Source organism: Cyberlindnera jadinii, assembly GCF_001661405.1.
Source record: "Cyberlindnera jadinii NRRL Y-1542 unplaced genomic scaffold CYBJAscaffold_18, whole genome shotgun sequence".
Lineage (NCBI taxonomy): Eukaryota > Fungi > Ascomycota > Saccharomycetes > Phaffomycetales > Wickerhamomycetaceae > Williopsis > Williopsis jadinii.
Genome location: NW_017963669.1, coordinates 59,979 through 83,983, shown reverse-complemented (window position 1 = coordinate 83,983; position 24,005 = coordinate 59,979). Strand labels below are relative to the sequence as shown.

Below are 24,005 nucleotides of genomic sequence, written 5' to 3'. Positions count from 1 at the left end.
GTCGGTGTGTGCACTTTGTCACCTGCGAATCGTTTGACCAGGCTGTGTGGGTGAAACAAGCAACGTCTATGGGTGATCGGAATACCCTCATCGTGCGATCGGAACCAGACGCACAGATTCCGACGGACGGGCCAACAAGGCCAGAGATTCCGACGCTGATTCTGTCCCAGAAAGAAAGGGGGAAGCGATCTCTCAGCGGGCTGCCAAAATGGCAGGGGGAAGAGACGGGGAGCGAGAAAAAACAATAACAAACATCAACAACAACAACAACATCAACAACAACAACAACAACAAAGCACAAAAGGGAAAAACACTGGCGCTTGGAAACACCATCGCGGCGGTTAGTGTTATTTTGCTATAGAACTGTCACTTCATACCTGAACACATTGCATTGCCAGTTTACCCTGAAGTTTCCTGCCAGTTGATCAGTTGGAAAGCGCACAGATGATGACACCTTTCAAGTTTGGTAAGAAGAAGCATAAAGAGGCCGACACTCCCCAGAAGAGAGCAGCCAGTGGAGAAGGCCACTCTCCACAGACGTCGATGAACTCTGCGGGATCGAAGGCCCAAGGATCGCCATCGCTGCCCAAGGGACTGCCTTCGCAGTCGTCGTCGTCAATAACCACTGGACAGCAGTTCCAGAATGTGAATGCCACGCCGCTCGGGTTTGATCACAACAACAACATCTACAACCAGAGATCCCCACAGCGTGGCAACGTTGCACCGTCACCCCACCAGAGACAGTTCGGTTCCGCGCCAGCGTATGATCCATTCCAACAGCAGCAGAATGGCTTTAACCAGAATCAGCAAGGGAACTTTCAACAGTCGTCTCCTTCGCAATCACACTTCCAGTACAAGCCAAACACACCGTGGTCAAGAACCAAGTTGCTGTTTAGTCCATTCCCACGGTATAGACACGGTGCCTCTCAGCATGCGAATGAAAGAAACGAACTGTTTGTCATGGGCGGACTTCACAACACTTCGGTGTATGGCGATACATGGATCATTAAGCAGGACCAGGAAACCGGTCAATTCCAGACCCTGCAGGTGGAAATATCAGACAATTCACCTTCACCTCGAGTTGGACATGCCTCCACCACTTGTGGTAACGCGTTTGTTGTTTTCGGTGGTGACACAGTGACAAACGACGACGGTGAGATTGATAACGACCTGTACTTGTTCAATACCAGCTCACACACCTGGACCATTCCAAGGCCCACTGGAAGAAAACCTACTGGAAGGTATGGCCATACCATTGGCGTGATCTCGGTTAGAAACTTTGATTCTAAGCTGTTTTTGTACGGTGGCCAGTTGGACGATGCCATCCATAACGACTTGGTCATGTTCAACCTTAGTTCATTCCGTCGTCCAGATTGCCATTGGGAATGGATAACACCTGCTGATCCTGTGAGACCTCCTCCATTGACAAATCATACGATGGACGTGTACGACAACAAATTGTGGTTGTTTGGTGGCTCAACAGGCCACAAGCTAGTAAACGACCTTTGGGTTTACGATCCTGCGTCAAACAAATGGGACAATCCAAAGACATTCGGCACACCACCACCCCCGGTTGAGGAGCACGCTTCTGTTATCCATAAAGACTGTTTGATCATCTATGGAGGCAAAGATTCTGCAGGTCAAGCGTTCCAAGATTTCTTCTTTTTGAATCTGATAACAAAGACTTGGTTTGTGATGAATCGTTACCCATTATCACCACAGGGCAAATATGGTCATACCCTGTCAATCACCAAGGATAACAAACTCTTGGTGCTTGGTGGTCAATTGGCAGAATACGCAAGACTAGGTGAGAATTTGGAACCATCAGAAGAGGATAACGGCGTTGGTACGTTGCTCACGATGTTGGATGTTTCAAACCTGGAGAGACTTGTTCCAGGACTACAGCAGTACGGCACACCTGCTAATAGTTCAAACCAGGAGAGATTCGCTGGCTCCTCAATATTTACCCCAGCTTCTGTTAAAAACTTATCACCTGAAAAGAAAATGCTACCATCTCCTGGTAACTTTGACAATGCAAACAATTCAAGAGGAACACCTGGATTGAAAGGTGCGACTGTTATTGGAACTGGTGTTGCTACAGGGACTGCTGTTGGCACTGCTTGGAATGCTAAAAATGCAGAGGCTGTTTATAACAGAGAACACGAAGCAGAACCATTACCGTCCGATCTCAGCCATTCAACAACTACACATCAGAGTGATACAGAAACAAAATCACCGGATGATGATGCAATGACACCAAAACGTTCTGTTGTATCCGTGGACGATGATGTTGATTTACCATTGCAGATGCCTGCTCCGTTAACCAATTCGAAAGTTGATGTTCCTGCTCCAACTTCCAGCGAGAACTCTACTGTGCCGTTACCGGGTGCTTTGTCAAAGGATATAGAGAATTCTGTGAATTCAGGAAATTCACTTGATATTCACAAAGACAATGGTTCATCTAAACCATATGGCATGCACAGTACTGCTAGAAGCTCCGACATTTTGGATAGCTACACCGCATATTCTCCTGCAACTATTGACGAAGATAACGATGATACTCCAAGAGCTAGTGTTCTTGATCATGTACCATCGTCCAATGTTGATGGTGATATGACTGGTACATCCAATGAGACCACTCATGGGATCAGTACTGCTGTAGGAACAGCAGCAACAGCAGGCGTTGCAGGACTCTTAGGTGCTGTAACTGTTGGAACTAGTTCAAAAAACAACGTCACCGGTGCTAATGTTGGGTCTCTGAATAAGTCGGCAATTCAGACGTCATCTGCCGGTACTGTCTCCGGAATTTCTTCTGATGAGAAGCAGCGTTACAAAGAAGTTATTGATGCTCTGTCCAAGGAACTGGATGCTTTGAAGTTGTCAACCACGGAGAGTGTCAAAGCTGCAAGTGATAAGATCAACAGTCTTGAGACAGAGAATATTAAGTTGAAGGAACAGATTAATGGGACATACCCAAAGGAGATTCAAGATGATGACGAGAACAGTGTGAAGAGAAGATTCATTAAACTGGATACTGATTATCAATTACTCAACAAAGAGCATGAAAAGGCTAAAGCCAGATCCACTGAAGTTGAATCGGTGTTCACACAGAATCTTATCGATCTCCAGAAGTTGAATAGTATTATTCAGAGTCAACAAGAGACAATTGAATCTCAAGAGCAAGCATTGGAATTGGCAAAGACTCACGAAAGTGAAGTAAACGAACTAAAATCGAAACTTGAAATTTTGGAGAAGGAGAAGGCAGAGTTATTAGAGGCAAATCAGAAAGCTTTAAGTGAGTCACATGAAGAAGTGAAGAAATTAAATGTTGGACTTTCCACATTTCTTGCACAATATTTGTCTAAGGATGAGACTACCGGTGAGTATGTTTCCAAATCTTTGGCAACATCCCCTCAGAATGACGAGACTGCAACTTCGCTTCAATCCCACATTGATGAACTATTGAAAGAGAATGAACAAATTTCACAATCAAAAGCATCTTTGGAACGTGAAATCGCTGACTCTAAAAAGTACGCTTCTGAGGTTGAGACCTTGAAATTGAAATTAGCTGAACTTTCGAAAATTGAGGACAGTTACAAAGAATCTGTATACTCGGTCAACACTGCCAATAGAGCCTTGCAGATTTCTCAAAGTGAACTTACGAAGGAAAAGGAGTTGAACTCCAAACTGCAAAATGAGCTTGACGAATTGAGATTGTTTGGATCCAAAAAGACATCGAGAAATGTAACCCCTATTGTTAATGACTTTAGCAACAAGGATAATGATGAAGATAACGACGTAACCAATGCTCGTTACAACCTCAAGATTCGTGATTTACAAGCTGAGCTGTACATCATCAAAAAGGAAAGAGACGACTTGAAAGACGAGGCTCTGTCTCTCAAGAAGAAACTCTACAACGCCACAAATCCATAACTTGTATAATTATAATAGTATTAAGAAACCCTTACACCAATTAATAATAAACCAATGGAAAACAATTGCAAAATTAAGTTGTCATAAACAAGTAAAAAAAACTAAATACAAGGGTAAAAAAATCATTTCAAGCTCTCCAAGATCTTTGCCTTGTCCTCAGTAGACAAAAGACCAATCACTTCAGCCAACCCACTAATGGCTGAGTCACGGTTACTTCTAATCAATTGAGCAATGTTTTGTGCAAAGGCCTCGTCCTTCAACTTCTTCACCATGGTGTCCAAGTACTCATGGTTCTCTTCAATCCAGTTAGCAATGAGCTTATCATCCTCATAATCAAGCGTTGGTGGATACCATGATCTCAATCTGGCAACCTTTTCGATTCTTGAAGCAGACTGTAAAGTTTCACCAATTCTCTTAATGAGGTACTCTTCGTTTAGACGACGACGAATTCTCCAGAAGAAGAAACGACGAGCATTGACCCACTCAAGCTCCTTACGAATAGTACCCTTGGCGAGCATACGACCGGATCTGTCATGCAAATCAGCAAACTGAACAGAGATCTGTTGGTAAATTGGAAGTAGAGCCTTCTCACGAGCAGCAAGCTTGGCAGAAACCTCTTGATGCTGTTCAGCACTCAAAGTTGAGTCACCAAGTTGCTTCTTCAAGGCAGCATAAGTGTCATCAAGTCTAGCCATTGTGGAAATCAACTTCTCACGACGGTACTTAATACCAACCATACCTTCTGGCTCAAGAACACCAGCTCTGGACTCAACATCAGCGTACATTTCCATCATCTCAGAGTTGATGGTTGGATCAACAACGACCCATGAACCACCTCTAAGTTCACCACATGGAGGGATGTATGTAATGATTGGTTGCTTGTAACCAACCAAAGCATCAACGATGTAAGAACCAAACTTCAAAACCTCGTTATACATATCACGTTGACCACCAGAGAAACCTCTCCAGTTAGCCAAAATCATCAATGGTAATTGTTCACCATTGTTGAAGTCATTGATAGCCTGAGCAGTCTTGTACGCAGAGTTTGGATACCAAACCTGACCAGCTTCTTGGATCAATTGTTCAGTAGAATCTGGATTAGCAGGGTCAGCTGGAATCAAGTTTTCAACCATACGGGTTTCAACACCAATGATACCAAATGGAATACCTCCCAATCTAGCTCTACCAACAACAACACCCTTGGCCCAACCACTCAAGGTTTCCTGGAAAGAGTTCTTATCAAACAAACCAGCCTCAAAGGTGCCATTACTCAATTCACGACCAGCAATCATCCATCTGACATCATATGTCTCGTTACGAACTGGGGCAAATTCAACATCTCTATCCCATGGATCTTCAAGAGATTCTAGGATTGGGACTGGCATGTTACGCTTGGCTGGAACATATGACAACCAGTTCATGATCTGGCAAACACCAGCAAGATCGTCCGGCACAGTCAAATGAGAAACACCGTTTCTGTACATGATCTGTGGACCACCAAGTTGCAAGTTGGATGAATAAACTTCACGGCCCAACAACTTGTTGATAGCAGGAGCACCAGTAAGGATGATTGGTTGACCTTCAACTTGGATGGCTCTTTGACCCAATCTGACCAAATATGCACCGATACCGACAGATCTGCAAGTAACCAAAGTGATGGTGAAGATATCTTTGTAAGCCCTAGATGTAGCACCTGCAATCAAACCTGAGCCTCTAAGAGATTCAACACCCAAACCATCTTCGGTACCAATGATAGCTTTGATAACATGTCTAACTTCACCATTTTCAACTATTCTCTCAGTAGAAACAGCCTTGAGTTGATCATTCTTCTCTAGAGTTGATATACCATCGTCAGACAGGTACAAGTAGTCAAAGCCTTCATCAGGATGACCTGGTTGCTTCCAAGCAACTTGGAACAATGGAAGTAGTTCTTCAGCCATACCAATTCTAGCACCAGAGTTAGCAGACAAGTACACTCTTGGAATACCCAACTTTCTGGCAAGTTGGGTAACTTTATCGAAGAAGTAATCCTCTTGGGGACCGAAAGAACCAATCTTATAAGTGATATCATTAGCAACAATGAAGAATTGACGACCTCTTGGATATTCTGGAGTCTTGACGAATACTTTGAAGGCAACCATACCAATGTTGTTTGCACCTGCTTCTCTATCAACCTCGGTTAACACGTCAGAGTCATCCAAAATCAACTCAATTGTTTGGAAGAAGTCTTCTGGGACCTTAGCATCAGGAGCGTATCTCTCCCATTGAGCCAAAGTTGCACTGCGGAACAACTCTGGGAAGTCGTAAACATAAGTAGTTCCCAATAGATGAGCCTTATAACGCTTTGGTTGTAACTGATTCTTAGCTGGGTAAGGTGTAGAGATTGGTCTCAAGTGCATGGATCCTGGAGTTCCAAGTGATTTGAAAACCCATTCACCTTGACTGTTCTTCACTTCCATGTACAACTCAGACTTAACAACGAAACCAGACATGTTGTTAATCATTGCTCTCAATGGGAATGGAACACCAGTCTTAGGATCTGTACACATTATTCTGATCTCCGCAGCTGAAACACGGAGTTTCCAAAGTCTTCTTCCAAATCTTTCCAAGAAACCACCAAAGGCGGCCTCAACATCTTCAGGAAGGACGTTAAAAACGGCAGAGAAGTTGATAAAGATATGGTTCAAGTCTGAGTTTGAAGTGTCAATAACTTCGAGAGTGTCCAGAATATCAGACATCAATCTGTTGGCCTCTGAAGTCAAATACTCTTGGATGGTGATGTCATCACGGATACGACCAGTTCTGATGATACCTCTTGTGAAAAATCTCTTATCAGCAGGGAAGTTCTTACCAATGGCCTCATAGACATGAATGTTTCTGTTATCAGTGAAGATTGGTTTGATGTTGAAGTTTGATAATCTCAACAACTCTAATTGGTAAGCCAATGCTGGTTCGATATGACGAATTTCCTTGTACTCTGCGTAGTCAGGACCTCTGAAAGTGTAGTACTTTGGATAAGAACCATCAGTAGAACCGAAAATGAAGGTTATACGACGTATAGAAGTTGCGACTAACTCATCCTTCGCGTCTGCCAGAACCTCGTTCAATTTAGCCAAAATTTCATCCTCAGATTCGATGCCATCAGAGTCCCCAACAACAACATTAACAATGTTGTAAAGAGCATTATTTGGCGCAGATCTATTTGGAGCAGGACCACGAGAAGAGTCAACAACAGCTTTACGAGGAAGCCTGTCCAATCCCTTGATCAATACATCTTCGACGTCATCCAAATGTGGTGATGGGATCAACAAACCTGTTCTCAATGGTTGTGACTCATCGTTGGAGACAAATGTCAAATCTGAAACTGAGACGGCTCTGTTCATGGCTTTACCAACCATACCTCTGGCTTGAGGAACAGCGTTGTAAGCAGCAGAAGAGAAAGATGGGAGCTGGAATTTCCATTCAACTGTTGGATATTCACCATCAGTATTGTATGTCAAGTTACCAATCACGTTGTAAGCACGGTAAGCACGGCGAACATAGACTTCAGCAGCAGCAGCTACAACGTATGGATCCTTGTGTCCCAAAAATTGGGTGAGAACATCAAAGACAACATACTTGGAGTCAATAACATCTCTCAAAATCTCCATCTGTGGTTCACGATGCGAAGAACCAATCTCACCATATCTTGTTTGAACAACAGAAGACTTCAAGATGTGCTCCAATTGATCAGATCTCTCTTTGATGGATGGCAATGAGCATTGAATCAAGATTTCTCTGGCTTTGATAGAAACCTTAGCAGTGGCTCTGGCCTCGAGCTCAACAATGTGCTTTAATGGTTCACGCATAACATTGGCAATCTCGGCGCTTTGTTGACAGAGAGGTTGGTAGTGGTTCAAAATAGCGAGAATCAAAATATTCTTTGAAGAAACCCTAGAATGAGAAAGCACGATAGAGACAACCTTAGACAAATCATTCTTGTTTTCGTCACGCAGCTTTAGAATGACATCTTCCTCTCTAACGTTGGTACCACTGAAAAGCTTCTCAACGTTATAATATTCAGTCAACAATTCAGCAAAAACAGCATGTTCATGGGTTTCCAAGCCTTTAGCATAACGCTCACCAATATCACGCAATGGTGCAACAACCTGGCCAAACAGCGGATCAGCATCTGGTGATGAAGCGCTCTTGTCCAAAAGCTTCAGAATCTGTCTTGCTGGGAACGATGCATTTCTTTGAGAGGATCTCTTAATCAAGTTAGCCAACTCTGCGTCCAACTCAAGTGGAATTCTTGAGTGCAAAGCAGATATTTGTTGATTCCATTCGGAGTATGGCAATTGCTCGTTTCTCAACACCTCGATCAAGTCCTGAAGAGTAGCGTTCAAAATCACCTGGTTGTCAAATCCAGTCAATGTGTTCTTCAATGTGGACAACAAGGCCTGGAACTTGTACGCAGGTTTAGTGCCTTGTACAGTTGGTTGGCCAAATTCTGGCAAGATGCCTTGGAAAGGTAAGGCGTGCTTGACCTTAGATGGATCATCAAGAGACAAGATGGCCAAAATATCACCAGCCGCAACGTTAGAACCTGGCTGTTTAACCAATTGAACAGTACCATTTTCTTGAGCAATTAATGGCATGCACATCTTCATCACCTCAACCTCGGCAAATGGTTGACCAGCGTTAATATGCTCACCAGTCTGAACCAAGTACTTCACCAACTTACCAGGAGATGGGGTTCTTAACTGTGTAGGATCGTTCTCAGCCTCCAATAGACAAGTTTTAGAATCAACTGACAATCTTGTAGCCCCAACTTGTTCCTTCCAGTAAACAGTATGGGACTTACCATCCAGTGCAATCAACAATCCACCATCAGATAATTTTTTAACACCAACTTCCACCTTGGAACCGTTGATATACAAAGTATATCTATCTAAAGCAGATTGAGCAGCGGTAAACTTGTATCTGTAGCCTTCATAGATGAATTCAATGGAATAAATGGTCTTTAACAAATCCTTTGATGGAACCTGACCCTTATCCAAAGAAGCAATGTACGACTCACGAGCCTCTTGTGAGAGAATATGAGCCTTTGTGACTGCACCACAGATGGTAGCAATAGTAGGATCTGGTCTCTCTGCAGTCAATTTCTGAGAGATCAATTCATCCAGCCAGCCTGTTGTAATTGTGTTATCCTCGAAATCTTCAGTTTCCAACAACTTGATCAAGTATTCCACAGTCGTTTTGAAATCACCTCTAATAGATAATTCCTTCAACGCAACAACCATGTGTTTTCTCGATGCTTGTCTGTTTTCACCAAAGGCAAAAATATGACCAAATTGAGAATCAGAGAAGGAATGAATCGAAGAGTGGTTAGCCACAGAGAAGTAACCCCAAACATTAGAGGAAGATCTAAAGTTCAACTCATGCAGAGAACCACCAGATGGTTTAAATCCTTCACCTGGATCTTCAGATGTGATACGACAAGCGGTACAGTGACCCTTTGGAGTAGGTCTTCTTTGGGATGTCAAAGATGCTTCAGATTCAAAGTCAAAATCGATTTCTGTTGATGTATGTGGGTCGACACCATAGAATAATCTAATGTCTCTAACTCTGTGCAATGGGATACCCATAGCGATTTGCAATTGTGCTGCAGGTAAGTTAACACCTGAAACCATCTCTGTGGTTGGATGCTCCACCTGTAATCTTGGGTTCAACTCCAAAAAGTAAAACTTGTCATTGACATGAGAGTACAAGTACTCGACAGTACCTGCAGAGACATAACCAACCAATTTACCCAATCTGACAGCGGCTTTCTCCATCTGAGTAAAAGTTTCAGGCTTTGCCACAGTGACAGGTGCCTCTTCAATGATCTTTTGATGACGTCTTTGAACAGAACAATCACGGCCAAACAGGGAGATGTTCTTACCATACTGATCTGCGAGTAACTGAACCTCCAAGTGTCTAGCGTTATCGGCCAATTTCATGATGAATATTGGGGAGCCTGGAATCTCATTAGCAGCTTGGTGGTACAGAGTCTCAAAGTCTTCCTCGCGTTCAACTTTTCTGATACCTTTACCACCACCACCTTCAGAAGCTTTAATCATCACTGGGAATCCAATCGCTTTGGCCTTCAAGAGACCCTCCGCTGGAGAGTTGACACAACCTTTTGCATATGTAACTTCATCAACGGAGACGAGATTAGTCTCTGGATCAATTTGGACGTCCTCAACACCGGTACCGGACCATGGGATACAAGGGACCTTAGCATGTTGTGCCACGATGGTGGAGGAGATCTTATCACCTAGAGATCTCATTGCAGAACCGGGTGGACCAATGAACAGGATCTTTCTCTTGGAAGCAGCCAATTGCTCTGGCAACAGTGGGTTTTCAGACGCGTGACCCCAACCAGCCCAGACAGCATCAACGTCGGTTCTTTCAGCAACGTCAACGATCAAATCAACGTTAGCGTAGTTGTTGTTGTTGGTGCCACCTGGAACCTCAACGTATTGATCCGCCATTCTGATATACTCAGCGTTTGCCTCCAAATCCTCCGGCGTAGCCATCACAACGAATTGGATGGTTCTTTCATCGTTAAACGTTTCGTAAGCCCATTTTCTCACGGATCTGATCTCCTTAACCGCAGCGATACCGTTGTTGGCAATCAAAACCTTCTGGATCACGGTGTGACCGCCGTGCTGGGCAACAAAGTCCTTCAACGGAGACGCTTCAGCAACGTCCAAGGTGTTCAGACCAATAAAGTGCGCCGGTAACGTCTCATGGAGTTGCTTGTATTTGGCAAAGTCCACCTTGCTGGCGTGCAACGCCACTTCTCCAAGGTTGTCCTCGCTCATCGTTTTAGCCTTCAAGGGCAGCTTGTTGATGTGCTTTTGACGCTTAAAACCAAAATGTTTCACACCAAGACCGAGACCAAGCTTAGCAGCAGTAGTCTCTCCGAATAAGCGTCTTAGTGAACCGGGAAGTAGTCTTTGAATACTGGAATGGTGTAACTGGTTAGTAAATGTAAACAAACAATCGGATGCGGACGCTGGTATGTGTATATCTTTCTGACGGTGTTGATCGTGGACACGAGACAAAGAGCAGCACACAAGTAGCGATGAATCGTCAAACACCAATGCGCATTCAACACGGATATCGGCTCTTGAGGCTAAGCGCTGTGTGAAGTTGTTCTTTGTTTATGGTGAAGTCCAACAGTTGTATCAAAACCATCCGAAACCATCCTCTTTGTGGCGTTTTTGAGGGAAGAGCTCGGATTTGTCCCAAATGTCCCGAGTCTTGCCGCCGACATCCCAACGGTTTTTTTCTCTTGTGGACAAACCTTTTTACAGACTGGATTTTTTTTTCTGTGGGCCCAACAATTATCTGGACAAATGAGACAAAATCCATCGTAAACGTCTTGGGACATTTACGCTGCGCTGAGGTAACCGCATAGAAGCAGTAGGGTATATACGCAACAGCTGTAAAGCTCAATTGCTTCGAAGCTGGCCATACAATAGACCAATGGTTGGCTCAACGCCACAGGATACACACGCCCCACGTGAAAAGAGGAACAGATAAAAGATACTCACCTTCCTTGTAGAGCCTCCTTCAGGTACTATGTAAAAAGGCTTGCGCACGCACACACACTCTCTGCGTGTTCCTTCTTCTTCTTCTTCTTTCCGTATAGGTAATTGATCGATACCTTTGAACCAATCAATCCAATATCACTTGCGAACGCCTCCTAGGTCACTCTATCTCGTATGCTGTGCGAAAATCAAACAGTGCAAGTCCTTCCAGTGTCTGTGTGGGTTGAGAACTGGGTAGTCTGGCACAAGTGCGTTCGGCGTGTTGATTCCAGAGCAAAATACTTTGTAGATGGCCTCCAATCAGTTATAAGAGGACGGTGTCGTTTCCGGTGAAATACCAATCAATCAAAATATATGGCAATATATCTCTCTCCCTAACAACAATCAGAGCAAAGAGGGATCAGCACAAAGGGCTTCCAACTGGTTTTATATAAGACAAACGCAGACATATATTCGGACACAACAAAGCAAAATCGTTGCAGTTTGCCAGGACGCGTCAGCCATCGGCCCAAACGCGTGCACAACACGTACATAAGGGAGTTACCCTCCTTGTTGGAAACGTCGCCAACAAAAACAGCGGAAACAAACTTTGGGGCCCACGGTGAAAAAAACACACTCATTTTGGTGACGTAAGTGCATTACATAAGCACCACATATAATTTTGTTGGAATGGGATCAAGCTCCCGCGAAAATGGTCAATGCTCATCTGTAGCCAGCTTGAGAAAGCAGCACAACGGGAGGAATCTCTTTAACGTACTACGGTTTATGTCATTCCCTTGCGTGTAAGCGATGTTGGGTTGGCATCAGTAGACAGCCAATGGTGTCCAGCTGTACGACTGGGAAATGTAGCTCAATTGATCTCATAAGCCCTTGTTTCGGAGGTTGGAAGGTTGCTTTACACACCGGTAGTGCTTTTCTACGGCAATTGACAGCACAGAGAGTCCTTTGTCGTGGTCAATTGGCGATGTATGGGCATCACGACAGGGGGCCTCAATGGCCCTTGACACCGTTATGTGTCAAACGCCGTTGCCTGTGATGTCCAAGATCGCTTACTAAGCAGATGGATAGGCACGTGATAAATCACGTGACATGCTCATCGCCCGAACACACTACTACAAATTTTTTCCATGGCCAATGGTAAGGATTAACTATATAATACACACTTGCTTTCTCTTCACAAGGACGCCGATCGACTACGATGACTCACAGATGCCTAGCTCCGTGGACACGGTGCTACCGTCTGTACTCAACGAGGACAAAGCTCAAAGGGATTTGGGAGTACGACAGCGATCCCATAGAGGCTTCCAAATCGTTATCCACAGAGATGACGTCTCTACCCTTTGCGTACCGGAAGGAGAGTGAATCGTTTGGCCAGCTGGTGAAAGGCTATCACCACGATGTGAATGAAGATACGAACCCAAAGGTGCGGGTGATTAGTCGTGAAGATCTGTGGAAACAGCCAGCAGACGGTGAAGTTATGAAGAGAAGCCATTACAATACAGAACTGGGTAAGACCTTTAGAGACCAGATCAAGATCCCGGAGAGAATAACCAAGTCGATATATAACCATATGCTTGCCCTACGGTTGCCTAAAGTGCTGAGGTACCAAGTGGCACAGCAATATTTGAAGTTGAAGGAAGCCCAGTTGTACGAACCTACCCGGAAACCGCATGAGAATGATGTTTACATTGCGTCCTTCTTTACCCAGGATTATGCCTCTGTGTACCAGGTATTGAAGGAGCTGTTCAAGAGGCAGCCAGACTTTACTCCAACGAAGGTGTTGGATATCGGATACGGTCCAGCGACGGGTATGATTGCGCTGAATGAGATCATGGGTAATGAATGGGACCCGGAAGTAAAGGATTCCTTTATCGTTGGTCACCATGGAATGCAAGATAGAGCAAAGATCCTCCTGTCAAGACAGTTAAATGAATACCCCGGTGCACTAGAAGATCTATTCACCGAGGAGGAGCTGCATCAAGGGCTGAATCGTGATGAGGATGTTCTATTTGACGATTTCATAGGTGAGGTCAAGACCAACAAGATCAAGATCAAGACCAAGATGCTGGACCGGTTGAATACTTCAAAGAAGTACAATTTGATCATTGCACAGCACCAGCTGTTACAAGATCGATCCCAGTTCCCTCATGAGGTTGATGCAAACGTCCAACTACTGTTGAAGATGTTAGAACCAGATGGATTTCTAGTTCTTGTTGAAAGAGGCACTCCATTAGGATTTGAAAGTGTCGCAAGAGCAAGACAAACCATGATCAGACCAGAGAAGTTCCTCAGTGAACATGGCAAGATCCCAAGACCTTACTCCAAGGCCTCTGGTTCCGCATTTGAACAGGAATTCGAACAGGAATTTGAAATCGATGACCAAATTGAACTCGATGAGGAGGCACTTAAGCTAAAGAGAGAGCTGGAGGATAAATATGGCACCGTTGACGAAGAAGACTTGGAATTTGAAGAGTTCTTTGAAGCTGGTGCTGAAGAGAATACCAATTATCATTTAAAGGTGATTGCACCATGTTCTCACCATAGACCATGCCCTCTACAGACCGGTAAACCACAGTTCTACGACTATCCCTCTGGCTCAAAGTTGTCGTGGTGTCACTTTGATAAATCTGTTGAAAGACCTAGATTTCTATTGGAACTCAAGAGAGGTCAAGTGTTATCCTCCAAATGGGCTGATCGCACAAGAATATCTCCAACCTCAGGGACAAAGGGGTCAAGCGGACGCATTGATGGTAATAACTATGAGATTGCCAACTATTCCTATCTCATAGTGGCACGTTGCGCTACAGATTCAGCAACTGTGACTTCTATTGAACAAGAAAGGACCAACCAAACCCAGACTTTCTCCATTGGTTCCACTCCTAGTGATCCATCTCTATGGCCGCGTATTCTCAAGACTCCAATGAAACGTAAGGGACATGTGACGATGTCAGTGTGTGGCTCTAGTGGAGAGATCGAGAAGTGGACCATCACCAAATCATTTGATAAGCTATCATATCATGATGCACGTAAGGCTACAAGTGGTGATCTCTGGGGGTTAGATGCGAAGACCAAACTACCAGGAAGGTCAAATCAGGATCAACAGCTCCAGAACAAGTTACAGAGCTATGAAGACGACTTGTTGAGCAAGATGAAACGAGATGTCAAGTTCAAGACGAAGAAAGAGAGGAAGGCCTTTGAAGTACGCTCAGCTCACCTCGGTCAAAGAGAAATGAGTCCAGAAGAGATGGTTGACGTCTATACAACGAGGTTCAACATGAAACGTTGACCCACATTGTTTGGATTCCATGTATATATTAATTAGGGGGGAATAAAATGCTTGTAAATTGATAAACAGTTCTATCTTACACAGTAATAAACACTTTCGACTCTTTCTTTTGAACACATTTTTTTTATCTTTCTTGAGGGGATGAAGCAAGGAAGGACTTCTTCAGGAACAACAAAACAACTTTGCAAAGAATCCCTTTGATTGATTGTCATCATCTGCGTGTTGATTGTTAATCTGTTGCTGTCTTGCATCAGCTGGTGAGGCTTGCGATTCAACTTTCTCTCTGACAGGAGCAGGTTGTCTATTTTGGAACTGCTGTGTTGAGTTCAATGGTGGTTGATTCAAGCCTTTATTGTTGCTGTTAGATGCAACGACATTGGTGTTTGTGATTGTAGAGCTAAACTGTTGTTGTTGCTGTTGCAATTGTTGTTGTTGATGCTGTTGTGATTGCTGCTGCTGTTGTTGCTGCTGCTGTTGGTGGATTTGTTGTTGCAAATGTTTATTTCTTCTCTGTTGACGGTGATGGCGATCCTTCTCGTTTGGAGGATTTGGATGTCCATAACCGTGTAGGTTTGGTTTCTTGTTAATGCTGAGATCCCAACCTTTACCACCGTTCAACTTCATCCAATCGTATTGGTCATCTGCAACCTCACCAATAGTATCCAGTGCACTCAAGAGCAAAACCCTGTATTTTTCATAATCAGGGGTCTCCTCAAAGTTCAAGGATCTAACCATGTCCAAATATTGAGCAAATTGTGGAGGGAATCCACTTCCAAGATCGCTAACCGCGGTAGTTCTCTTCTTCTCACCAATTTTCTCGTATTTTTGCTTATTAGTTGGTGCCTTCAATCCTTGCCATGGTAATTGACCTCTCAAAAAGTAGAAAAACACATGGCCCAATGCTTCTAAATCATCACGTCTTGACTGTTCTCTACCTAGATGTGTGTTGATCGACATGTATCTAGCGGTTCCGCTTAGCGATTTCTTTTCACGGTATGGGATATGTTGTTTGGTTCTTGGATCCCTGTACTGCTTGGCCATTCCAAAATCAACTAGGTGGATCTTATTCTCATCAGGCTGACCTGGTCTTCCAACCAAGAAGTTGTCCGGCTTGATGTCCCTGTAAATCAAGTCGTTAGAGTGCACCTCTTCGACAAGCGTGATCATCTGCACGGCAATCTGTACCGTGGTCTTCACGCTGAACCGTCTACCACACCAGTCAAACAAATCCTCGAGCGAGGGACCCAACAAATCAATCACCAAAATGTTGTGTAGTCCCTCCTGTCCAAAGTAGTACGCATTCGGAATACCAGCACATCCGTTGAGATGCTTGTAGGTTCTATATTCATCTCTCAACTGCGGAGCCTCCGTCTTTCGAGGCTCAAACTTGATTGCAACAGGAACCTGGTTGATCATATTGGTACCTTCAAAGATCACACCGAACGAGCCTTCTCCAATCTTCTTGCCAATCTTGTAGTGCAACCCGACAATCGTGGCGTTACTCCCGCTACCGCTACCACCACTACCGCTACCTCCGCCAGCGGTGTTCCCGTGGCCGCCGCCATTCGCTCCAGATTGAGTATTATTGATGTTGTTCACAGCAGCCGAGGACGCTGCTACAGCAGCGGCACTGGCTGTACGACTCATTTGATTTCAACTAGTTCCAACACACGCACGCACACACAAACCGCCAGAGTCAGTGGAGAGCGTCTTCTTCACTGAGAGGGAAAAGATGGTTGTTTGAGGAATCAGCGTTGTGCTTTTGTTTTGATTTTGTTTTGATGTTTTTTTCTTTCTTTTCCCCCTTTTTGTGTCCTCTTCGTTTTTTTAACGTTGTGAACGTTTTTGGCTGACAGTGGGCGCATTTTTTTTTTCCGACGGGCGGTGGGCGGCTGCTTTGTGTGGGTGTACCAGGATATGAGATCTGGTGTTCGGGTGTGGCGCTGAGCACGGTGTTACTGCCATTAGAATGATAATTATCGTTATTATTGCTTTTATTATTATTATGGATGGTATGAGACATCCAGTGGACTGGGTATCAGTGTTGCACTACCGGCCAGAATTGCCAAATGGCAAAGCGAAAGGGAAGACGAACTCGTCCAATACGGCGAAGCTTTGTCTTTTCCGCTGATTTTCGTTTTGTATTTCCCTTTCCGTCAACCCTGCCTGAGAGTTAATAATAGTCATGTGGTAATTATATAATATGATAATTATTTTGAGGAAAGGGCCGTCGGAGAGAGAAAAAAAAATTTGTGTATGCACACACACAAACACATTCTGGTACTCAGACTGTTACACGAGGTATCAACTGCACAGATTGAGTTGTATTCCAGCGTGAAGAAATAGGGTAGGAAACTATGATGATTGATCTAAACATCCCATATACTACAAACACCCAGCTGCTTAGAAATCAGCTACAATTACTTGCAACGTTGGGCTATACGCACGCGGCCATCAACCACACGATCCAGCACTCCACCTCTCCCAGCGGCTTTGTTAATCCCATAGATCTGTCGCTGTTTAAAGATATAGACATCAAGGTATTCACCAGGGTAACGATAGTGGTTGATGAACCCGCGCAGGGACAGAGCATAAACAAATTCGTTCAACTCTATGACATTGTTGCGGTGTTACCAACGAGCGAAAGGGCGTTGCTGATGGCATGTTCCTCAATGGAAGTTGATGTCATAACTTTCCACTACACAAAGAGATTACCGACTTTCCTGAAGCACAAGACCATAGGAAATGCCATCTCACGAGGCATCCATCTGGAGATAGTCTACTCAGCACTCTTTGCCGAACCCTGTCAGTTCATGTCAAACGTCTTGAACGTTATCCGAAGCTCTAGACAACAAAACCTGATTATAAGTTCTGGCGCCTCAAGACTGTTATACTTGAGATCGATGAAGGACATCTATACCGTCATGGAGCAGTTGGGACTGAAGAGAAACTCAGTGACACAGTGTACCAAGAGAAGCCTCAGGGTTCTGCTAAACGGGAGGTTGAGAAACCACAGTTACAAACAGACAGTGCAAATCGGCGAGGACGTTATGGGAGATGTGGCGCTAAAGAGATCCATAGACCAAGTACAACACTCTTCTGCTTTCCAAGCACACCTGTCGTCGCTAAAGAAACTGAAACGTTGAAGACAGATAGCCGCCATTGATGCCGTGTTATAATATTACAATTATAACAATAACACAATAATAATATAACGATTATCAATTTTCATCAACTGCTTTAAAAAAGCCACAAACCTGGCAAATTCTCATCATTTCCCCCCTGTGCCCTGAACGCTGTACCTGGCGATCCTCGAGAAAAAACTATCGTCAAAAGGAGAATGTTCTTGCAGTAATTTGTAGGTGAAACACGAAACGCGCGCCCTTCCATCACGAGAAGTACGTGTATGTAAGGAATGTCGAAAGATATTGCAAATCAGGAAAAAAAATTAACCCCCCTTTCGCGTACCTTTGGTGGAAGTTCCTATATAACGTGACTGGTTTCTCATTTCTGACCAGGTTGTAGGTTGAGCAGTGAGAGCACCGAGAGTGTTGATCGAAGAGGCAATGGAATCGATTTGGATAGAGGACGAGTACAAACTTCAGGCGCCAAGGGAGGTTCAGGTGATAAACTCTGAGAAGCCGGAATTGAAGTCCAAGATGGTGGAGCTACCGCCGCTCCCACCAACCTCGTACTTCCAGAGCCTGTTGATGCCCACCGGGGAGAACAAGACGAAGAAGAAAAGGGGACTATCACGGCTGCTGGATAAGCTCAACGGTGAACAGGTGTACGTGAAGCCACGGCCCAAGATTTCCACGCCGTATGGGTTTAACCATATTGGTCACGTTGCGGAGGACACCACCGTCGTGGGCGATGAGCATGAGCATGGTGAAGGCAAACACCACGATGGTGAACACTACGATGGCCAGGCTGCGGACGCACCAGCAGACGCCAACAGCAGAGATAAACCTGTTGCGATCAACACAACATCGTCGATACCGCGTTCCACCTCGCAACAGACGTCGCTGGTGTCTTCAACATTCACGAGGAATTCTGTTGTGACCAGGGCAACGTCGATATCTACAAAGAAGGAGGTTGAAGACCTGTGGATCTCGCCCGTAACCGACGCCTCGCCGTGTTACGGATCACCAGTGGAACGTCACAGGTTCTTGTCGAGTATCTCGCCAATTGTGTCGACCGAGAAGGATACATTTGACGTTGATCACCTCTTTGACAACTCCAAGGAGTTCGACACCGTTGAGGATGCCATAAAGAATGGCGTCTTGTTTGATTTTGATGTTTTACAGCTTGACGATGATATCAGCAGCAACGAATGCCTGGCTCAAATACCTGAAGATAACATGATATAGACTTTGGCCCGGGCCCCTTCTACAGACTGTGCTATATAGATGATGATGATGACGATTCCCATATACCGCGCTATGTAGACGACAATGATGATGACAATTGATCCAGCTCTCTTCTCAGATGAACAAGCCTAACGCACTTGTCCAGGGAGCCCTCAAACTCCTCCTTTGCACTTCTCAGCTGCTGTGGCACCAGCACCCCAAACATGTTCAGCGGGTTATACAGGTCTGTGTTACACTTCACCAACACGCCATCCTCCACTTTGGAAGTGACCAAACAGTTCATGTCCCATTGGTCCTTGCCGTAGGGTCTCAGTCCGCCCGACGAGTAGTTTGCCCTTGATATGTTGATGAACCCACTCTGCAAGGTTGTTATTAGCGACTGCTGAAGCATTAGGTACTCGTCGAGTTTCGATAGGTATTTGGTGATGTTGAGGTCGTTGGCGTCAGCAGAGCTTGGGAGCAGCTCGTGGTTTGTGAAGAGGTCATCAGCGAGTTTGTCCGTAGTCTCTGTAGTCTCTGTTGCTTTGCTTTCCTTTGTCTCGTTAGCCGCCTCTGTGTGCTCAACATCCTTAGCGCCAACCTCAGCTTCACGTGCTTTGGTCTCTTGTCCCATTGTTTATTGTTTACAATAGACAAACATACAAAGCAAACACGACAATCACTGGAAACCGTGTATACAAAGTAATCAGGTTTATCAACAAAATTTGAAAAATTCACCTCCCGTGGACTGAACCATACACAAACCAAGCGCTCATGGACTTCCTCAACAGCTACCTCCCTACCACCATCCAAGACAGGCCATTTGTTACGCTAACATATGCCCAGTCGTTGGACTCGAGGATCTCTTCAGGGATCGGTCAAAGAACCGCCATCTCTCACGCTGAAACAAAGGAGATGACACAGTACCTAAGATCACAGCATGATGGGATCCTCGTTGGAGTGAACACCGCGCTGAGCGATGACCCTGGGCTGAACTGTAAGTTGTCACTGGCTCAGAGCCCTAGGCCCATCATCATAGACCCACACTTCAAATGGGACTACTGCGGCTCCAAGATGGAGAGACTGGCATTGGAAGGCGTGGGCCAGGCTCCTTGGATTGTCATCTCCACGGAGTGCTGTGAGCACTCCAAGGTGGAGTACCTTAGATCCAAAGGTGGCAATGTCATAGAGATGGAGCTGAACAACGGGTTGATAGACCTCAGGCTCCTGTTCACCAGGCTCAAGCAGCTGGGAATCGACAGCTTGATGGTGGAAGGAGGCGCAAAGATCATCAACAGCCTTCTACAGACTACGCCTACGCTTATCGACAGCTTAATAATCACCATTGGACCTGTATTTCTGGGCCAGAATGGCGTGCAAGTGTCACCAGCGTCCAAAGTGCAACTGAAGAACGTTACATGGTGGACTGGAATAACAGATTCGGTCATGTGTTGCAACCTTTAAAGACATATTCTGTAACTGGCATATCTACCAGAGGTTTCACTCTTTCTGATGATCTTCACAATCTGTCCCCTTCTGAGCCCTAAATACTTAGCAACAGGGTCTTCTCTTTGAATTCTAGGAAGCTGTGATTCCTTTAATCTATATCTCTCCAAGAGTTGTGTCTTTTCTTCGTCGCTCAAGAGTAGATGCTTTGGAACCAGTTCATGATGCGTAATGTTAACGATTAAATCACTCTCCTGGAAAAGCTCAATGGTGGCTGGTGCCACGGTTGGGATCAGCTTTGCGGCACTGGAGGTGATACTATTTTGGTAGATGAATATACCAGCACTGAAGTTCTTCTCGGAGATGTGAATGATGAAGTTCTTCATGGTCTTAATACCCACGCTTGGCTCATCACAGAACTCAACCCACATGGACCCCATCTGTGGGAACTTCAACAACGTCTCCTCGGAAGGTTGTGCTTGGAAACTCATGTTCTTTCTATTTGGTCTGCCCATTTGATCACACATTCTAGCTCTGAACTCATCCAATGGCATCTCAATCTCCTCGGTGGTTATAAAGTATCCCCTATCACGAACCATCTCCTTCACAGTACGGTGGGCACGCCATAAACGTGACACTATTCTATCGTTGTCTTGTTCCATCTTCGTGTCTTTCTTCGCCTGTTTGTCTCCCTCTTCTTATTAGTTTCAGCACCCGAAATCGTTGTTTATTCAACAAATGAATCCTGTGATGATTTGCAAATCTGGTGAAAGTTTAGTTTCCCGAGCAAATTTTCACTTTTGGTGTCTGGGTGTTTTTTCACTTCCGCCCATTGTGGTTGGGCCACGACAAAGTTCTAACCGTGCTGTAATTTACTGCATCATTCTGACGTTTACACGACTACTGCTACAATTATGGATGAATTGTACAGAAGTTGATGGATCAACACTCATTAAAGTATGGCCTTGGTCTCCTTTTGACGTCTTCTGAACGTTAGAATCACATCACCACTCTGTTTCCATATGACGCTTCTAACAGTAGCCAACGTCATACGGTTATCCAACACTTTGCCATGACACAGCACTTGTAACCAACTATCAGCTTGCAATCCCTGGTTCATCTCAGTGGTTGGCTTCTCAAACCGGTCGGTGATATACGTGAGGATTCTCTTGACACGAAGCATGGAATAGGCATTCAATCTGCCGGCACCTTGAGCCAACGCAGGTAGTCCAGTAGAGGTGCTATCAGGCTGTATTGTGAATCCAACTTTGGAGTAATCCTTTACAATACAACGATTCTTCAGAAGATAGGTTCCCAGCCAGCGTGGTAAGACATTCTCTAGAGTGGTCATTTGTAAGTTTCGTAGCTCATCAGAGTATATCGCAACTTCAGAGCTCGAATTGTTAATACACTCGTTAACGATGATGTGCAAATTTTCAGGCAAATCATCAATCAATGGCACTTCTTCAACTGGAGGTGGTTGCCATTGTGATGTGCTTAGGGAGTTTAACGTTGTGGCATTTTGGTAGAATTGTCTTGCTTCAACAATTAAGGTCCCTAAAGAGTTTGCATCGTACTCTGAAGGCTTCCTAGAGGTCTCGTTTGATCCCGGCAATGAGCCTTCAGGAATATCCTCTTGCATTCCACGCTCATCCTCTACCGTTGAAACACTTGATATAGTGGACTTCTTACGTGAAAACAGCTTTAATCTTCGCTTGTTTCCAGACTCTTCAAGTTGGTGAGCGTCCTCCGCATGGTCATCAACCTGTAATGATTGTTGATGGTGTTGATCTGCCACTGCGTCGAAATAACTCTGTTTTGACTCTTCAACAGGTGTCGGTAATGACGAGGATTGTGGTGTGTTATCGTGTGATGAGAACTTTGTCAAGAGACTCAGTTTGGAATTCCCCTTGATCTCCCTCATCCTCAACTCTCTGATTTCTTGGTCCTTGTTCATTTCATACTCAACAAACCTGTGGAAGATTGAAGTTAAGACCATTTTACCCAGGGTGTATCTCGTATCATCGTTAACTCTTGACAAGACATACTCTCTAATGTCATCACCGTACAGTTCCGTATTGGTATAGTTGGATTCCTTTATGACAACAAACAACTGCCCTGCACGGATCATCACTTGACACCATGTTGGCAGGATCTCCTGTGTCTGGTATTGATTGATAACGTCTTCGAATGCCCTATCGGTACCGAACTTCTGTAGCTGACGACATTTAACGATATCCCAGAGAACAACCTCGTTGTCGGTGCTTAGCGTCACCACATGACGTCTGTTGTTCAGCAGTCTTGACTTGATCAGTCCTGGAGCACCTCGCTTGGTCTTAGCAGCATCGTTCCAGTTCTTCATGGTGGAATCACCCATATTTGAGCTCCAAAGTTCGTCCTGGAACTTACAGATTGACAACAGCCCACTCGATTCCTGCCCGAGTGGTTTGGTCAAGTCCTGGTTAGTCTCGTATAAGGTGCCCTGGCTTGTGCCGGTATAGAACTTGTTCAAATTGACATCGTCAGAGTATAACGACCAGATAGAGCCGTCAAACGTGTACTGTTTGACCTCTTCAAGTCTCTTCAAGTCCCACAGTCTCACTGTCCCGTCACTTGATCCCGACAGCAACTGGCCATTGGAGCCCATCACCAGGCTCTTAACGATGTCACCGTGTCCGTCCAGCCTACCAACAATCTCGTTGCTTCTAGTATCAAACAACGAGATTGTGGCCTTGTTATCACCAAACGTAACCATCCGTTCAAAACTCGACATCGAGTAGATGGACCCCATCTCACCCTCCGTGTTATCTATGGAGCTCAGCTTGGACCTGGTCTCCAGATCCCACGTATTGACAACCTTGTCCAGCCCACCAGTGACAATATGCCCACTGGACACACGACACATCGCCTTGACGTAATCCTCATGGTGGCCCACAAGACCGTGCTCATTGGTGTCGAAGTCCCACCATTTCACGCTCAAATCAGAAGAACAGCTAACAAGCGTGGACCCACTGTGCCACACAACGTCATTGCACCAGTCAGAGTGCAATTGGATGTGATTACAGAGATTCGAGTCGCTGTCCAATACAACAAGTGCACCGTCCCTACCAGCGGTGAAGAGCATATCAGAGCCATTAGAACGTATCGAATTGACCGGCAACACGTGCGAGCCGGTGTGTGCGGCGTCTCCGATCACGTATGAGATGCTCTTGCACGACTGCTTCGTCATTGTCGCTCTGTCTCTTGATCTCTGGTGCTTGCCTGCTCCGTGTACACCTCCTTTGTTGGTGGAGGCGAGGTGAAGCTACAGCCATTGTGCCCGGCACGGTTTTGGTGGGCGGACAGCCCCGCCGGGGCTGGGCCGGTGTCCGGGTGTTTCTGCCTAGGTGTCTCTGCCTACGCGAACTACTT

At 45.1% G+C, this 24,005-nt stretch overlaps 10 protein-coding genes across 10 annotated transcripts; 5 read left to right on the top strand and 5 right to left on the bottom strand.

Annotated features, from left to right (window-relative positions):
• Positions 1-8: 8 nt before the first annotated feature.
• CYBJADRAFT_169515 (uncharacterized protein) lies at positions 9-4,049 on the top strand. Its single transcript, XM_020215815.1, has one exon. The coding sequence runs from the start codon at positions 445-447 to the stop codon at positions 3,931-3,933; it is 3,489 nt and encodes a 1,162-aa protein (XP_020068329.1). The 5' UTR covers positions 9-444; the 3' UTR covers positions 3,934-4,049.
• A 6-nt stretch (positions 4,050-4,055) lies between these two features.
• On the bottom strand, positions 4,056-10,781 carry ACC1 (acetyl-CoA carboxylase ACC1; the record flags this gene model as incomplete). The annotated part of the gene is made up of 1 exon (XM_020213018.1): positions 4,056-10,781. The coding sequence occupies one exon, from the start codon at positions 10,779-10,781 to the stop codon at positions 4,056-4,058; it is 6,726 nt and encodes a 2,241-aa protein (XP_020068328.1).
• A 1,445-nt stretch (positions 10,782-12,226) lies between these two features.
• On the top strand, positions 12,227-14,873 carry RSM22 (tRNA methyltransferase RSM22). The gene has a single exon (XM_020215814.1). It carries the CDS (start codon positions 12,712-12,714, stop codon positions 14,797-14,799), a length of 2,088 nt encoding a protein of 695 aa, XP_020068327.1. The 5' UTR covers positions 12,227-12,711; the 3' UTR covers positions 14,800-14,873.
• CYBJADRAFT_169511 (kinase-like protein) lies at positions 14,814-16,469 on the bottom strand. The gene has a single exon (XM_020215813.1). The coding sequence runs from the start codon at positions 16,444-16,446 to the stop codon at positions 14,962-14,964; it is 1,485 nt and encodes a 494-aa protein (XP_020068326.1). The 5' UTR covers positions 16,447-16,469; the 3' UTR covers positions 14,814-14,961.
• Positions 16,470-17,096: 627 nt separating this feature from the next.
• Positions 17,097-18,019, top strand: RPP1 (RNA-binding RNA processing protein RPP1). Its single transcript, XM_020215812.1, has one exon. The coding sequence runs from the start codon at positions 17,157-17,159 to the stop codon at positions 17,943-17,945; it is 789 nt and encodes a 262-aa protein (XP_020068325.1). The 5' UTR covers positions 17,097-17,156; the 3' UTR covers positions 17,946-18,019.
• A 172-nt stretch (positions 18,020-18,191) lies between these two features.
• CYBJADRAFT_186793 (uncharacterized protein) lies at positions 18,192-19,259 on the top strand. The gene has a single exon (XM_020217233.1). It carries the CDS (start codon positions 18,366-18,368, stop codon positions 19,167-19,169), a length of 804 nt encoding a protein of 267 aa, XP_020068324.1. The 5' UTR covers positions 18,192-18,365; the 3' UTR covers positions 19,170-19,259.
• On the bottom strand, positions 19,240-19,782 carry VMA22 (Vma22p; the record flags this gene model as incomplete). Its single annotated transcript, XM_020217232.1, has 1 exon — positions 19,240-19,782. The coding sequence occupies one exon, from the start codon at positions 19,780-19,782 to the stop codon at positions 19,240-19,242; it is 543 nt and encodes a 180-aa protein (XP_020068323.1).
• Positions 19,783-19,901: 119 nt separating this feature from the next.
• On the top strand, positions 19,902-20,612 carry RIB7 (2,5-diamino-6-(ribosylamino)-4(3H)-pyrimidinone 5'-phosphate reductase; the record flags this gene model as incomplete). Its single annotated transcript, XM_020213020.1, has 1 exon — positions 19,902-20,612. A coding segment is annotated over one exon (711 nt), but the record flags the coding sequence as incomplete, so codon positions are not given.
• RPB5 (DNA-directed RNA polymerase core subunit RPB5) lies at positions 20,609-21,256 on the bottom strand (the record flags this gene model as incomplete). Its single annotated transcript, XM_020213022.1, has 1 exon — positions 20,609-21,256. One exon carries the CDS (start codon positions 21,254-21,256, stop codon positions 20,609-20,611), a length of 648 nt encoding a protein of 215 aa, XP_020068321.1.
• A 290-nt stretch (positions 21,257-21,546) lies between these two features.
• Positions 21,547-23,823, bottom strand: DUF1 (Duf1p; the record flags this gene model as incomplete). Its single annotated transcript, XM_020216670.1, has 1 exon — positions 21,547-23,823. One exon carries the CDS (start codon positions 23,821-23,823, stop codon positions 21,547-21,549), a length of 2,277 nt encoding a protein of 758 aa, XP_020068320.1.
• Between the last annotated feature and the right edge of the window lie 182 nt (positions 23,824-24,005).